Here is a 14,606-nt window from a genome sequence, read left to right on the forward strand (position 1 = left end):
CTGAAAAAATAGAGCTCATTTTTCTTGTACATAAAAGAAAAACCCAACCACTAAATGCAGCCTGTTACGACGTCTCCTTGCCTGGTCTCTGTGTTCTGTCTTGGTTTTTTTTTTTTGTTTTTTTTGGGGGGGTGTCTGGGAGACACCCAGTATCTGCCCAGTTTCACATGCCCTGAGGGTGGGGTCTGACAGAGGGACCCAGGGGGGTCCCAGGGTGGGTGTTAGGTTTTTCCAGGCAAAGATAGGTCACCTGGGCTGGTGACCTCAAAATCCTGGGTGTTTCAGGCCCTGGTCGCCTGTGCCTGGACAATAGGAAGGCCCCTAGTTGCTGTCCCCAGCTGGTCTCCAGTGACCTTATCGGTCCTAGGGGTCCGGAAACCTCAGCTGGCTGTGGACAACTTCCTGTCCCCAGGAGGAAGTGGGAACTGGGGCCCTGTCACTAGGGAAAGGGGATGGGGTAGGCATGGGGTCCTCCCACGGGCTGTATCCAGGGCAGTGGAGCCGTGGATGGGTGGCGTGCACTTGGGTCCTGGGTGTCGGGAACCCACTAAGTCTGAGTTCTGCATCCTGGACATGTGCCCACCGAGTGGCTGCCCCTTGCCCCGAGGGGCTGTCTGCTGGACCGCTCCAGGCCGTCCATTCCCAGATGGGAACCATGGGCGTTCCTTGGGCTCTCCTGGCCAGTATTCCCAGGCCTGACCTGAGCGAGGCAGGCTTCTGGGCCTAGAGGTGCAATGCTCACACATGCTCACGTGTAGGACTGGCTCTAGCGTGCTGAGGTTTTCTGTCTCGAGATCATACTATATCTAAGGCTTGCTTGCGTGGTCCACCAGCCTCATCCACTTGAGCGGTTGGTCACAGCACATGGGTGGGTCTCACTGAGCACGGCCTCTCTCACATTCGAGTAATCACGCAAATATAGCTTAAAATTTAGTATTAACAAAAAAAGAAATTAGCCGGGCGGTGGTGGCGCACGCCTTTAATCCCAGCACTTGGGAGGCAGAGGTAGGCGGATCTCTGTGAGTTCGAGACCAGCCTGGTCTACAAGAGCTAGTTCCAGGACAGGCTCCAAAGCCACAGAGAAACCCTGTCTCGAAAAAACCAAAAAAAAAAAAAAAAAAAAAAAAAAAAAATTAATACCAAAAAACAACTCCAACACCCCAAAATTTTCAAGTAGGCGTCTTCATGTCCCTGCACGTCCCTGGGTGTGTGTCGGAGCCTTGCTCCTGTTCAGGGTCAAGTAATAACTCCAGTGTGTGTTTCTACATGCCCAGAGACCCTGAGGGGCCTCCTGGTGACATTATCTAACAAGCCCCCTCCAGCTTTTAGCTCAAGGGAGGACAGGCAGGTTACAAAGAAACAAAACAAAACCCACAGATGGCCAGGACTGGCTACTCTTGGTTCTTTTTTTTAAATTTTATTTGCATTTTTAAAAAACAATTAAATTAGAATACAAATATTAGAAAAGAGTGCCGCGCGGCTGGCCAGGGCCCCCGGCCTCCCGGCGAGTTCATGCGGTGACACCGCCAGGCCGCCCGCTCCGGACCAGACCCGGTATTGCTTCCTGACAGAGTCGGGTGGTGAGGGCGACGGGCGGTGGAAGAGAGAGCCTCCCGCGGGCAGGGAGGCAGCTGAGGAGCCCGAGCCCGCGGCAGGGCTGCCCCGTGGGGAAGTGAACCTGAATGAATTGGAGTTACCGAGGTAGCTGGCTAGAAAACAACACCCCCCCACGCCACGCGGGTCCGCGACACCACGTTATTGCACATTGTGGCTGCTGTCCCCGGCCCGCTGCCCCACCATGGCTTCTCAACTAAAAACGCTCGCGGCCAGGCCAGCGCTCCAGGCCCGGCCTCAATGCAGGAAAAGCAGAACAGCCACGCGCAGCCGTTGCCTGTCCAGTGTCCGAGATCCCTCCTGTGCCCCTCGGGGCCTGCTCCGGGAGGTGGCCCGCGGGCTGCCGGCCTGGGTTGTGTTGATTTGCTCTTGTTTTTTCTCGTTTTGTACTTTTCTCATTTTTGTCACTTTACTGGTTTTTTTTTTTTTTTTTTAAATCCCCCCCAAGAGGAGAGTCCAGAGATATGGGAGCCAGGGAGGGGTGGGCAGGGGAGGCCGGCGCATCAGCAGGCGGGCACGAGACCCTTCTGGAACGGGCAGCGGCGCTTCGGCCGGGGCCCCTCATCGTCATCCTCGTCATCCTCGTCATCGTCCTCGTCGTCCTCCGAGGAAGACGAGCTGTCCAGTGTGAGGTCCACCACGTCGGCGCCAGGCTTCCCGTTCTCTGGGCCGCCTGCCGCCCCTGCCCCGCTGCCTGCACCGCTCAGTGTGCTGCTCATGCTGCCTCCCACGCCGGGGCTGCTGGAGGCCTGCGGGAGCCCGTTGGCGTCCGAGGTGCCTGCGGGGACAGTGACAGTGCTCAGCTGCGGGCCAGGGTGGCTGGCACACTTCTGGGGCAGTGTGTGGGCACTCACCAAGTACCAGGATAGGTCCCTGTGGGCTGCAGCTCGGCTCCTTCTCCGCACGGATTGGGCGCCAGGAGCCTTCGGCCAAGAACTCAATCTCGTCTGCGTCCTCACACTCACTAAGGATCTTCGACAGCAGCCTTGGGGGCAGCAGAGTGGACAGGGTTGGGTTTGGGCAAACTCCACTGCCCGAGCAGGAAGAACTACATCCTCTGGGGGCCTGCGGTCTGCTAACTTCCCACGGCCCAGGGCTGTTGGCTACCAACCTGAGCCTTCCTCCAGACAGCCCCTCTCCACTGGGGTGGTGGCAGAGGGCTCCACCAAGGGCAGACTCTGCCTCGAGCCCTGGGCTAGGGATGGCCTGGGCGGAAGAGCACAGCTGGGCAAGAACAGAAGGCAATTGAATGCAGCCCACATGCGCAGTCCCAGGGTGGCACTCACTCCACTCAATGCTAGAGCTCGGCAGGGAAGCAAGTGGCCCATCCAGCCAGGACCCTGGCAAAGCCCAGCACCTGCTGAAGGAGTTGGGTTGGGAACAGCCTCAGTTTCCTTCCTGGGAGCATGGCAGGTTAAACGCTGACCTGGGACTCCCCAGGGTCTGCTGGGGACACACTCAAGTCTCCCAGCCAAGCCCAAGGACAGGCAGAAAGCACCTAGGGTCCCAGGCAAGAGGTTCTGAGGGCCTCGGCTGGGCCGCCTGTGATGGCTCTGGGGTACAGAGCTGCGGGTGGCGCCTGGTAGGAGCCTCAGGTACCACAGACAGCAGACGCAGTGTCTGGAGTGGAGAGCTGAGCCGTCCCAAGGGGAAGCACGACCCCTCCCTTTCTGCTATGGGGCAGAGTCCTGCAGGGCAGTCAGGACTGCAGGTGGCCACTTGCAAAGACTAAGGTCACAAGATCACAGGCACAGGGGACTGTAGGCACTAAGACACAACGACCACCTCCACAACAAAGGCTCCAACAGGTCCTACAAGCCAGGCCACAGGCCCCACTGCCCCTCTGGAGTTTGCAGCGCGCAGAGCCCGTCAGACTCACCCGTCTATGATCAGCTGGTCGTAGGCGGCGGGCTTGTCACACACAGGGCACATCCATGTGGGCTTCTTCTCGTTCATCTGCAGGTAGAAGACTGCGTCGAAGCACTGCAGGTGTGCACAGGTCTCTGCGCGGCAGGGGACCGACAGCCGCATCTTCACCAGCTGTCAGGGAAAGGACGGGCTGTGAGGACACCGTCCCACCGAGGCCGAGCACCCGCGTGGCTGGGGACAGATGAGGACTCACCGGGCAGATGAGGGACACTCTCACTCCAGTAGTGGCGATCTCACTGTCGGGGTCTAGGCGAAGCTTCTCTTTGACTGTGAGGTGACAGAGGGGACGGGCGTCAGAGGGCGGGGTCTCCACAGTTGAAGGAGACTGTAGGAACTCATGGAGGCCAGGCTGGCCTCCACACATCTCCCTGAACCTGATCCTTCTGCCACCAGTTCCTGAGCGCCAGCCCAAAAACCCTGCTCACTCCACACAGGGACCCTGTGGGCTCCCGAGACCTGCTGGGCGTTTCTGCAAAGTCGCAGGCAGCACAACCTGCCCAGAGGAGGTAGAGATGCTAATGCCACACAGCCTGGAGGACTCAGCTGTGAGCAGCATGGAAACCCTTTAACCCAGGCCATGCAGGTCCAGGGACACTGAGCAGGCTCAGCCCAGGCACAGACAGCACACCTGTGAGTGCTGTCCCACCCTGGCCACCAAATAATAAAGTTGGTGGCCTTGGTCTGCAAAGCTTGCCTTCAACTCTCCAGGTATAAGCCACCCCCAGGGGGCCTGGGCCACGTCCTCCTGGTCAGGAGTCTTGGCCCAGCACGGTCAACCCCAGCTTGGAAGGGTGACAACAGGCCTGGATGCCTCCGAGGTGGCTTGAACCTGTCCTGCAGAGAAATGGCCACCGGCGACATTCAGGGCCTCCGAGGCCCCGTCTGCCAAGTGTGGGTGGGCGCTGTGGGCTGCTGCCGCAGAAACTCTGTCTTTCACAACCACACTGTCTCATCTGAAAACCCCTTGTCACAGCCGGGTGACAGTGGCCCCACGCCTCAGGAGGCAGAGGCAGGTGGATCTCTGTGAGTTCGAGTCCAGCCTGAGCTACAGTGCTGGTTCCTGGACAGCCAGGGCTCCACAGAGAAACCCTGTCTCCACAAACCAAGCACCATCACAAGTGCCCTGGCCTGGATCTCCGGTGTCACCTGCCTCCCAGACTGCCTAGCTGCCCTTGCTCTCCAACTGTCTAAGTCAGGAGGCCTGAGCTCACAGACCGGACCCTGAAACCCCCACATCCAGATCCAGAACCCCGACCGCAGGTTGACGTGTCTTTGCCCCCAGTCCCTCAGCCACCCTTGCACACACCATGGTGCTGCACACCCTGGAACAGAGCAGGTCCCACCGGGCACAGCCAGGCCCTGGGGCCCCAGCTGCTCACCCAGCGCCTTGCAGAGTTCTGGATGCTTCACACCGATCGTCTTCAACCTCTGCAGCAGGTCTGAGGAGGTCAGCTGCCGCACCAGGTACAAGGCTACGGAGTAGCTCTGTGGACAGAGCGGCTGCAGCATCAGGGTGCTGAACGCAGGGTTGATGGGGTCAATGTGGGATGGACAGGGTGCACATGGGGCAGTGGGGCTCGGGCACGGGGGCTCACCTTGCCGTAGTTGCCCCAGGTGACAGTGATGCGGTTGGTGGCCGAGGACAGATACATGAGGTGGGTGAGGTTGATGGGTCGACAGGGCCTCTTGGGTTCCACACCAGGCTTGTTAGAGGGGTAGTAGCCCTGTGAACAGAGATGTGCTCAGCCCCACCAGGTCCCATCCCTACCCTGCGTCCATGTCGCCCCGCCCCTGGCTGCTGTCGGCTGGCTCACCGGCACTGAGCAGTAGCTGTGGTTAACCTTGACGGCGATGTTTGGTGGGTACTGATCCTCCTGTGGGCAGCTAGTGTCAGAGTAGCAGATCCTGGGGAGACAGGGGACACGGGGCTGTGAAGACAAGCAGCAGAGGTCCCAACAATGACAGCAGACGGTAGAGGAACAGGGGTGGACAGGATGAGGCTGTGTGTGCAGAGTGATGGCCACAGGAGAGGCGGGGGCCAGGGCACTGCTCTCACGTACCTCAGCACCACCTGCACGGCTTTCACTCCAGGCTGCAGCTCTCTGTGGGCAGGGCACAAGGCAGGAGTCAGTGGGCAGCACAGACCACCCTGGAGCCCTCCCCATCATCACCAGGTGAGTAATAGGCAACAGGACAGAGTGTTCCTGGCCCATGCCAGGAAGAATCTGTGTCCATTGTAGGGGTGAGGAAGGAGGCAGGCAGAGGACCTGGCCATACCCCAGCCTGACCTCTGTTCTGACAAATGGCGTAGGGACAGTCACAACCGTAAACACAGCTCGGCTGTGCTGTCCTGGCCACACCCTCAGAAAGTTCATTCATATCCATCTTTCCCAGGGAACCCTGGTGACATCTGGATGAACTGGGCTCTCCTGGCATGGAGTGATGGGGTGCTCGTGAGCCTGCAGGGCCCACATGGCCCAGCACAGGAGGGCACACGACAAGGGAGCTGCTCATGGTGGACGCACCTGGAGTTGCGGATCATCTCCACTTGCCGAGGCGTCAGCGCAAAGATGCACGGGCTCTCCTGCAGCTTCTCTGCGCTCTGTGGGACTGAATGCATATGGGTCAGGCCGCCTGGCTACAGCTCCCCAGCCATAGGGCAAGAGGCCAACCCACTCTGCCTGGGACTCAGGGGACACATTCTGGCCCCTCCCACTCTGGGCTCCTTTAGAAGAGGGTGCCCCAAAGGCAGAAGGGTAGCTACTTATATCCTGAGGCCACTGTGGCTCCAGGAGAGACTGCTGGCCTAGTGTGCCCCAGTTCCTTCCCCAGCAGAGGGCTCTGACCATGTGGACATGTGACTCAGCAGTGCATCCACAGCAGGCCTCTGAGGGGCAGGAGGAGGGAGTTCAGAGCCAGCCACCCTAGTAAGCAGTAGGCTGGAGCAGAAGCATCCTGGGTCCAAGGGCAGCTGGCTGCAGGGAGCAGGCCCCAAGTTCCACCCAACACTGCGAGATCAACCAGCACCTCACCAGATGGCGTTCCCTGTCTAGCCACAGGCACTGCTAGCTGTGAGGCCCCAGAAGCCAAGTTCCTGCAACACCCTGTTTACAAGGAGTACTGACACTGGGTCGGACTGGCCTGGCACCGTCTCACTAGAGGCTGAGGGACCATCACAGTGAGTGTAGGCAGGTTCAGGGCTGGGAGGCGGGGTTGCTCCAGTGAGGGAGTCACAGCTGCCCGCCCAGGATCTGGAGAGAGCCCAGGGGTGCTTGGGCGGCTGGTGGCCGCTGCTGAGCAAACCTATAGGTCCTGAAGGACGAACTGGAACAATCGCCCTAAGGGAGGCTGGGTAGCTTCTGTGGCATAGGGGCGGGCATCAAGCAGGACCCAGGCTGCCGGGTGAGTACACTGCTGGGGTGGGTCCCACACCCTAGCAGTCAGCTGAGGCATGACCCGCCCTATGCTGTTCCCCAGGCCAGGACCTCTGCCATGGCTGTTGGTCCCCTCGTCCATCAGCCAGGCCCTACAGCTGTAGCCCTGCCAGGTCTGAGACCCTGAGGGCAAGGTCTCCTCAGCAGCACCAGCTGGGAACTCCTCCTTGGTGGCCTTACAAACCAGGCGCACCCTTGCCTTAAGGCCTCTGTACCTCCTTGTCCTACCCTTACCCCAGTCTCCCCCAAGAGAGGGTTTCACTTTATGGACCTGGCTGGCCTTGAACCTGCCATCCTCCAGAGAACCTGAGTAAACTCCAGGACTTGTTGGGAGGAGCTCAAGGCCAACCTGGCACGCAGGCACCGCACACAGCAACCTTGCTCCATCTGCCCCCCATCAACTACTTTCCCTTTCTCTCTGGCCCACTGCAGCATGGGCTCGGGTGGAGGTCCGCACCAGACAAGACATACGCTACACATGCACGGCCCAAGCACAGAAGCTAAGGAACCCACAGTCGCCACCCCCACCATGCCTGAGGTGGGCGAATACCAAGGGATCATGAAGGGTCAACAGGGACAGGTGGGGACCAGGACAGAGTACTCAGGGTCATGGAACACAACGCCCAGGCCATTCAGGTTCACATGGCCCCTCTTAGCCTTGTGCACTCCAGGACTGGAGGGTGGACCAGTGGGGACCCAAGGCGACCTAGAACTTTTGGGTACCTCTCAGCACCACGAGAAAGCAACACCGCATTACTGGCTCAGGCAGCCCTAACAGGGCAGCACCGCGGGCTTGAGTGTCCCCCAGCTGCACCCCAGCCTGCACGCAGAGTTGGGGCAGCATGGACACTAGCTCTGCGGACAGGGTACCAGTCAGCTCCACTGTGCTGCTGACCTGCTTCAAATCAGTGACCCGAATTGGGTATCAGAGAGCAAGGGTCACACCAGGTGCAATGGCACATACCTGTCAGCCCAGGCTAGGGACGTAGAAGCAGGCTGGTCAGAGGTTCAAGGCCACCTTGGGCTACCTAAGACCCTGCCTCAAAACACAGCACACACACAAAAAATCATGCAAAAGATGAAGATAGCCGGGCGGTGGGTGGCGCACGCCTTTAATCCCAGCACTTGGGAGGCAGAGGCAGGCGGATCTCTGTGAGTTCGAGACCAGCCTGGTCTACAAGAGCTAGTTCCAGGACAGGCTCCAAAACCATAGAGGAACTCTGTCTCGAAAAACAAAAACAAAAAACCAAAAAAAAAAAAAAAAAAGATGAAGACAGACAAAGGCCTGTTGGAAGGGAGGAGGACAGGGCAGGGCAGGGCATTCAGGGCAGTGGTAGTGCACACCTTTAATCCCAGCACTCAGGAGGCAGAAACAGGCGGACGTCGGTGAGTTCGAGGCCAGCCTGGTCTTTAAGAACTAGCTCTAGGACAGGCTTTAAAGCCTGTCTCTCTGTAGAGAAACCTTGTCTCTAAAATACTAAAGGGACAGGGCAGGCAGTAGGGTGTGACCTTGAGGACAGAGACAGCAACCGAAGGCTTGGGGGGTGAGGAGCCACAGTCCTGCAAAGACCCTGGGGCAGAAGGAACCTGACAGGCCTTCCCAGTCAGCAAGTGCTAGAGGGTGGCTCTGATCCTAGCAAGGCAAGGCCTCAGGCTAGTGCAGTGGCTCTCCACTTGTGGGGTGTGACCTCTCTGGGGGTCATTCTGACCCTTTCACGGGGTCAGAAAAACCCCACTGGAAACCACTGATCTGTATTACCATTTATAACAGTAGCAAAATTACACTTATGAAGTAGCAACAAAGTAACTTCACGGTTGGGGGTCACACAACACGAGCAACTGTGTTAAAGGTCGCAGCAGGAGGAGGGTTGAGAACCTCGGACCTAGAGCATCCCAGGCTCCAGGCCAGACTGGGCTACACTGTTAGCCCTGTCTCAAAAAACCACATCAACAGTCGGCGGTGGTGGCGCACGCCTTTAATCCCAGCACTCGGGAGGCAGAGGCAGACGGATCTCTGTGAGTTCGAGACCAGCCTGGTCTACAGAGCTAGTTCCAGGACAGGCTCCAAAACCACAGAGAGACCCTGTCTCGAAAAACCAAAAAAAAAAACAACAAAAAAACAACAAAAAAAAAAAAACCCACAAGGGGAAGGAGTAGGGCTGAAGAAGCTGACATCCTAGGGACCTACGGGTCACAGGTCACCAGCCCTGGCCACCTCCTCAGGTCACCTCCTCAGGTCCAGGCACTATCTCTACACTTCCGACCACAGATGCCCAGGACACCCTCCAGCTGCACAGCCCTGGGGTGGGGGAGAGGAGACACAGTCCTCCCCATCCAGTCCTGCACTGTCCTCACTTCTGCTGCCTTGGGCCTGCCTGGCCCGGGAGTGGGTAAAAAGCAAACAAGGGTGCAGGGCGTAGCCTGGGGGGCAGGAGCTCAGGTTGCCGTGTGTGTACGCGTATGAGCCCCTTGCCCTCTCTGGTCAGCAGCCCTCTTTAAACGGGATGTTAGTGCGCCCTGGTCTGCAGGCTGGCCTGTGGCCCTCCTCCCTGCCACTCTGCGTGCTCAGGTGATTTATGGGCTCTGTCTGCCCAATGCAGGATGAGCAGGCAGCTTTTCTGGAATCCTGAAGGAGCATGGGGCTCATTCAGGCCTGGGCAAGTGGTTGACCACCATGAACTGGCTTGTGCTTAGAGGGCCCAGGTCAGGGTGGGGCAGGCCTGTGAAATAACGGGGTTTAGGGCTTGAGGGATCATGGTCTTAGGCCCAGGATCAGAGCTCCTGATCCAGGAGCCCCTCAGGGTGTGGGACCCAGGGAAGGGGGTGCCCTGGTGGGGAGGCAGGTGAGGCGCAGTAGTCCTCTTTGTTCAAGCTGCTGGGGTAGACAGGGGAGCATGCTCTCCCGGAGATCAGGTGACCAGGGTCCCTGGGGGCCCAGGGCACAGCATTGCATTGTGGGGCAGAGTGACGGCTGGGCTTGCTCTGCAGGAAGGAAGGCCTCCATGCAGGCTGGCAGGCAGGGGGACGAATTCCCTGGCACTTGGGTCATCCTCAAGATGATACCCAGCAGCTTGGCCCCTAGCTGCCAAGGGCTGTGGAGACCTTGGAGAAGGCAGGATTGTAGTACTTGAAGCATGGCAAGAAGGTGGTAGGGCCAGAAGGCTCTGCCATAAACCAGCTTCAGTGCCATGGAGGATGGAGTCTCAGGCTAGGGGTGGAGCCTCGAGCCAGGGGGTGGGGCCTCAGGTCACAGAAGCAGCCCTCAGACAGGCCAAGTGCCACCCTTCCTCAGGCGCTTGCAGCAGCCCCAATTAAACAGAGCTCCCCACCAAGTCCCAGGACAACGGCAGGAAGGGAGCACCAGTGGAGAACAGGCCGCAGGGATGTGAGCGTGAGTCTGCTGAGTGCTGGGACCAACCTAGATGTGGGCCTCCCAGGGCCATCTGTGCCCCACAGACAGTGGTCTGATGGTCTAGGCCACCTGACAACCTAACCTGACAGCTCGGAACACAGCTAGCTTTTCTTGAGATGGGGTCTCAAACTGGTAGCTGTCTGAGAGTGACCTTGAACTGCTGATCCTTCTGCATCTCCCCCCCAAGTGCTGTGATAACTTGAGTTTGCCACCATGCCCAGCTTTTTTTTCTTTTTTAAAAATCGGAATCTATTTGCCAAGGCTAACCTCAGACTCACGGCACTCCCCGTGTCGAGCTGGGATGAGAGGTACACGCTGCCAGGCCTCGGTGCTGGTCAGCAGGCCAGTGAATGCTCTGCTCACTACGGTACCTACGTCCTCAGTCATTGCTGTTTTTTAAAAACAGTTTCGCCCTGTAGCCCAGAACTCACAATACTACTGCCTCAGCCCCTAAATGCTGAGATGACCAGTGTGACCTGCGATGCCTTCCTATGGCACGTGGCCCAGTGGCTGAGCCTACTGTGGGGATTCCCCAGCCGATACCCACCACTCACCCAGCTCGGTGGGCTTCAGCAACTCATCCAGCATGTTGAAGAAGGGCAGCTTCACCAGGCGCACTTCAGGCTTAAGGGCCTTGGTGGGCAGGCGTCCCAGTCCATTCAAGTACTTCCCGTACAACACGGGGTAGTCCACGGTGGGCCCTGACAGGGGAGTCCTGGGCATGGAGTGCAGAGCCAGGGGGTCCAGGGGCCGTGGCACTTGTGGGCTGGGATCCACGTTCTTCTTGGCGTAGCGTGTCTCATACAGCTCTTTGATCTTCTTGAAGAGCTCGGGGCTGCAGTCGAACTGCACCAGCTGCAAGGCCCTGGTCACCAGCTCATGCTTCAACCCGCTCTTGCTGCGGCCCACAAAGCCCAGAAGCATCTGTAGGTCCGACACTCGGAAGCTCATCACCATGTTCTGTGGAAGGGTGACCACAGCGACTCTCAGCAGCTGCCCTCTAACATGCTGGCCACCAGAACCCCTCCCCGTCCCTCACAGCCTCACCTGGTGGGAGGTGTGCATGAAACAGAAGGACTGCCTGCCCTGGCTACGGCAGGGGCATGGCTGTGTCCTAAGACAGCACTCCTGTGCAGAGGTGTCAGGACTGAACCCTGGGGAGGCCTCTTAAACCCTTCCCATGTGTGCTACCCAGACTAGGTAGGATTTGCTAGTCTCGGGCAAGGTCCCCGGGACACTGTGGACTGGACCCGGTCTTACAGTGAGGTGTCCTGGACCCTGTACCAGGTCTCCACCCAACCATGCCAGTTCCCCAGGCATCACCCAGGGTGCCCAGGAGCAGGATGGGCCTACATGAGAACAGCTGGTGCCTGAAACCAAGCAGCTGCACAGGTCAGTGACCAAGCTGATGACACAGTATTAGATGATAGAAAGGCCCAGGGACAGATGTATCGGGGTCCCTCAGGTGGGACCTGCATTCACAACAGCTGACATGCCCCCCAGGTGGAAGGACCAAGTCTCCCTGAGGGACAGCCCAGCCAGGCCCTGGGCCTCCTGTGTTAAGTTCTGCAGCTGGATTGAATTCAATGAAAATTGGAGACAGAGAGGGACTTCCATGGGACTGGCTGATGGTCCAAGTGGCTGGAGGGGACATAGGCAGCTGACTCAGGCCATGAGCCCCAAAGAAGCCTGCAAGACACAGAAAGCACACCTGACCAGCCCAGAGGTCCTAGTCTCAGGAATCCATCACATTTGGTACCCACCTGATCACTTGGGGAACATGGCCCTCGGGAGCAAGAGCAGTGTCCCAGAAGGCTCCCAGAGCACCTGGGACTTGGGTCGCCAACTACGACAGCATAATGTGAGGCCTCTTGGTACAACGGGCTGGGATGGAGTTTGGCCAGTGGCTACCAGGCTTTAGACCTCTTGCTGGGGAGCCCTGACTCTCCAGGGACTCCAGGGTATGTGGCCCTTGGGCACCCTCAAAGGAGCCTTGACTTCCTACCTCATGCAGGGCCATGCAGCACACACAGCATGTAGTTAGCACGTTTGTACTAGAACAAGCCCAAGCCCTAAAGACTAAGGAGAGGGGTGCCCATGACGGATGGCAAACATCCCAGCACCCAGGTCGTTGCCATATGGTCTGGGTCGGGTTTCCCAGCAGCTGCTAGGGACAGCACGGCATTAGGACAGTGCATAGCAAGATGTCTCCATCCATCGCCAGAGTGCACTTCCTGCCCAGGCATGGCTACCACGGCTGGGTTTATAAACAGTGTCAGCTCCATAGTGTCTAAAGCTTTCCACTTGGGGCTCAATGAGAGGCGACAATCACTAGACCAGGCTCTTCAGAAAGCCGAGACCCTGACCAAGAATGAAGGCAGCCTACAAGCCTGCCACGGGGCCTGCTGAATGGTCCAGTCATCCTGAAATGCCACCATCGCCTCCGATAAGCCCCAGTGGACCGCAAAGGACAGAATCTCCAGCCCACTGTGACAGATGGAGGAGTCTCCATTACACTCAATGTTCTCTGAGGAGTTGTGATGGGGTTCCCCTGGACCACCACAGAGCTTCAAAAAAGAGGGTCAAAGCCGGGCGGTGGTGGCGCACGCCTTTAATCCCAGCACTTGGGAGGCAGAGGCAGGCGGATCTCTGTGAGTTCGAGACCAACCTGGTCTACAAGAGCTAGTTCCAGGACAGGCTCCAAAACCACAGAGAAACCCTGTCTCGAAAAACCAAAAAAAGAGGGTCAAGTTCAACTGAGGTGGGGCTGGAGGTCCAGAGGGTCCAGTAGAGAGGGACCACACCCCTGCCACTGAGGAATGAAGTGGGCAAAGAGGCTTGGCCTCCCTGGAATGCTCCAGGATGCTACAAAGGGGGCTTCAAGCAGTAAGACTGTGCCTGGGACCTTCACAGTTCACATGTTCCCATCTTGAGTATCTCAAAACTCTGACTATGAACATAGTGTACATTTTGGGTGAATGAACAGGGGGAGAGGGGAGAGGGATACATTTTTTTTAATTGGAATCTCTAAATACCCCAAAAGGTCCAAGTGGGACAGGGAAGAGCCATGTAACAAGAGAACCAGGAAAGAAGGGGTACAAGTTGTGACTTTATGGGTGGGAAGATGCCTGAGAGAGGCTGAGGTCCGGCAGGAACTCAGGAGGGACAAGTGTGCTGGGAAAGAGAACAGCACTGGAAGGTGGCGATGCTGAGCCACGCCTCAGGGAGGTTTAATGGGGACTCACCCGGTGGAGGGACAGAGCCCTGGCACCTCAAAGCAGAAATGGGGGGAACAGGCCTAAGCAGTCCTCCCTTGGACTCAGTTCAGGGATCAATCTGGGGAGCAACACAGGAAAATAAGGGGGTGGTGGGTTGGGTGGGCTGGCAGGGAGCCCGAAACCCCGTAAGATGATTTGCCAGGATGTCCAGATTAAAGGTGGAGTACAGTGTGAGGATTACTGGAGAATGTGGTACCCCATTGCTGACTGGAACCTCGAAGGCAACAGAGGGGGCTGGGGACCTTCCCAGGAGGACAGGAGACAGCTAGTGTGTAAGGGACGGAGGGGCGGTTCTCGGCGACTCGGAGACTCTAAAATGAACCCCGGAACTCACAGCTGGACTGAGTCTGGAGTCTTACTTATTCACTAGGGGGAGGTGCCAATGGGGACCCCGAGAATCAGAGGACTTGTGGCATTCCCTGCAGACCTTCCCCATGCTGTCCCGTAGGCGAGGAGATGCGGGGACCCGGACCCGAGTCCTCCTCGTTGCCTTGGAGACGGGATGGAGAAGTCACTCTCTGCATTCCTTAGGCTTGGGAGACCACAGGGGACCCTCCAGGCCTGTCCCAGTGGGGCTGTCCCAAAGGAAGGGACGGTGCCTGCACCGGGGAATCTGCGTCCCCACACTGTAGGGACTTCCAGCTTCGATCGGAAATAGAGTGACAGGAGTCGACCGCGACACTCCGAAGACGGTGCTGGCGACCCCGCCCCCGGTCTCCCCGCCCCCCGCCCGCAGCCTCAGCCCGCGTCCCGGTCGCGCCCCGGCCGACCCGCACTCCCACACCCCTCAGGCTGCCCTCCCGGCTGGCTGCGAGGCGCCGTCCGCACCGCGCCACCCGCCGGCCCCAGCCCGCGCCGCCGCCGCTCACTCACTTTGGCCTCCACCAGCTCCGCCGCCATCTTGGCCACTAGCGTCCCCCGCGCCGGGAGGCCCCAGCC

At 58.6% G+C, this 14,606-nt stretch overlaps 1 protein-coding gene across 1 annotated transcript; it reads right to left on the reverse strand.

The window, feature by feature from the left end:
- Positions 1-1,413: 1,413 nt before the first annotated feature.
- On the reverse strand, positions 1,414-14,606 carry LOC130876529 (E3 SUMO-protein ligase PIAS4). The gene is made up of 11 exons (XM_057773119.1): positions 14,541-14,606; positions 10,944-11,349; positions 6,069-6,153; positions 5,604-5,645; positions 5,358-5,448; positions 5,139-5,267; positions 4,923-5,028; positions 3,737-3,810; positions 3,494-3,654; positions 2,469-2,599; positions 1,414-2,392 (listed from the first exon to the last, which is right to left on the reverse strand). The coding sequence occupies exons 1-11, from the start codon at positions 14,565-14,567 to the stop codon at positions 2,118-2,120; spliced, it is 1,527 nt and encodes a 508-aa protein (XP_057629102.1). The 5' UTR covers positions 14,568-14,606; the 3' UTR covers positions 1,414-2,117.

Source organism: Chionomys nivalis, chromosome 6 (assembly GCF_950005125.1).
Source record: "Chionomys nivalis chromosome 6, mChiNiv1.1, whole genome shotgun sequence".
NCBI classification, from domain to species: domain Eukaryota; kingdom Metazoa; phylum Chordata; class Mammalia; order Rodentia; family Cricetidae; genus Chionomys; species Chionomys nivalis.

Coding starts and splice junctions, on each gene's coding strand:
- LOC130876529 (XM_057773119.1), bottom strand. CDS start 14,567: ATGGCGGCGGAGCTGGTGGAGGCCAAA. Junction 5,449..5,603: donor GCCGTGCAGGTGGTGCTGAG/GTACGTGAGAGC, acceptor CTGTCTCCCCAG/GATCTGCTACTCTGACACTA. Junction 2,393..2,468: donor GGGACCTATCCTGGTACTTG/GTGAGTGCCCAC, acceptor CTGTCCCCGCAG/GCACCTCGGACGCCAACGGG.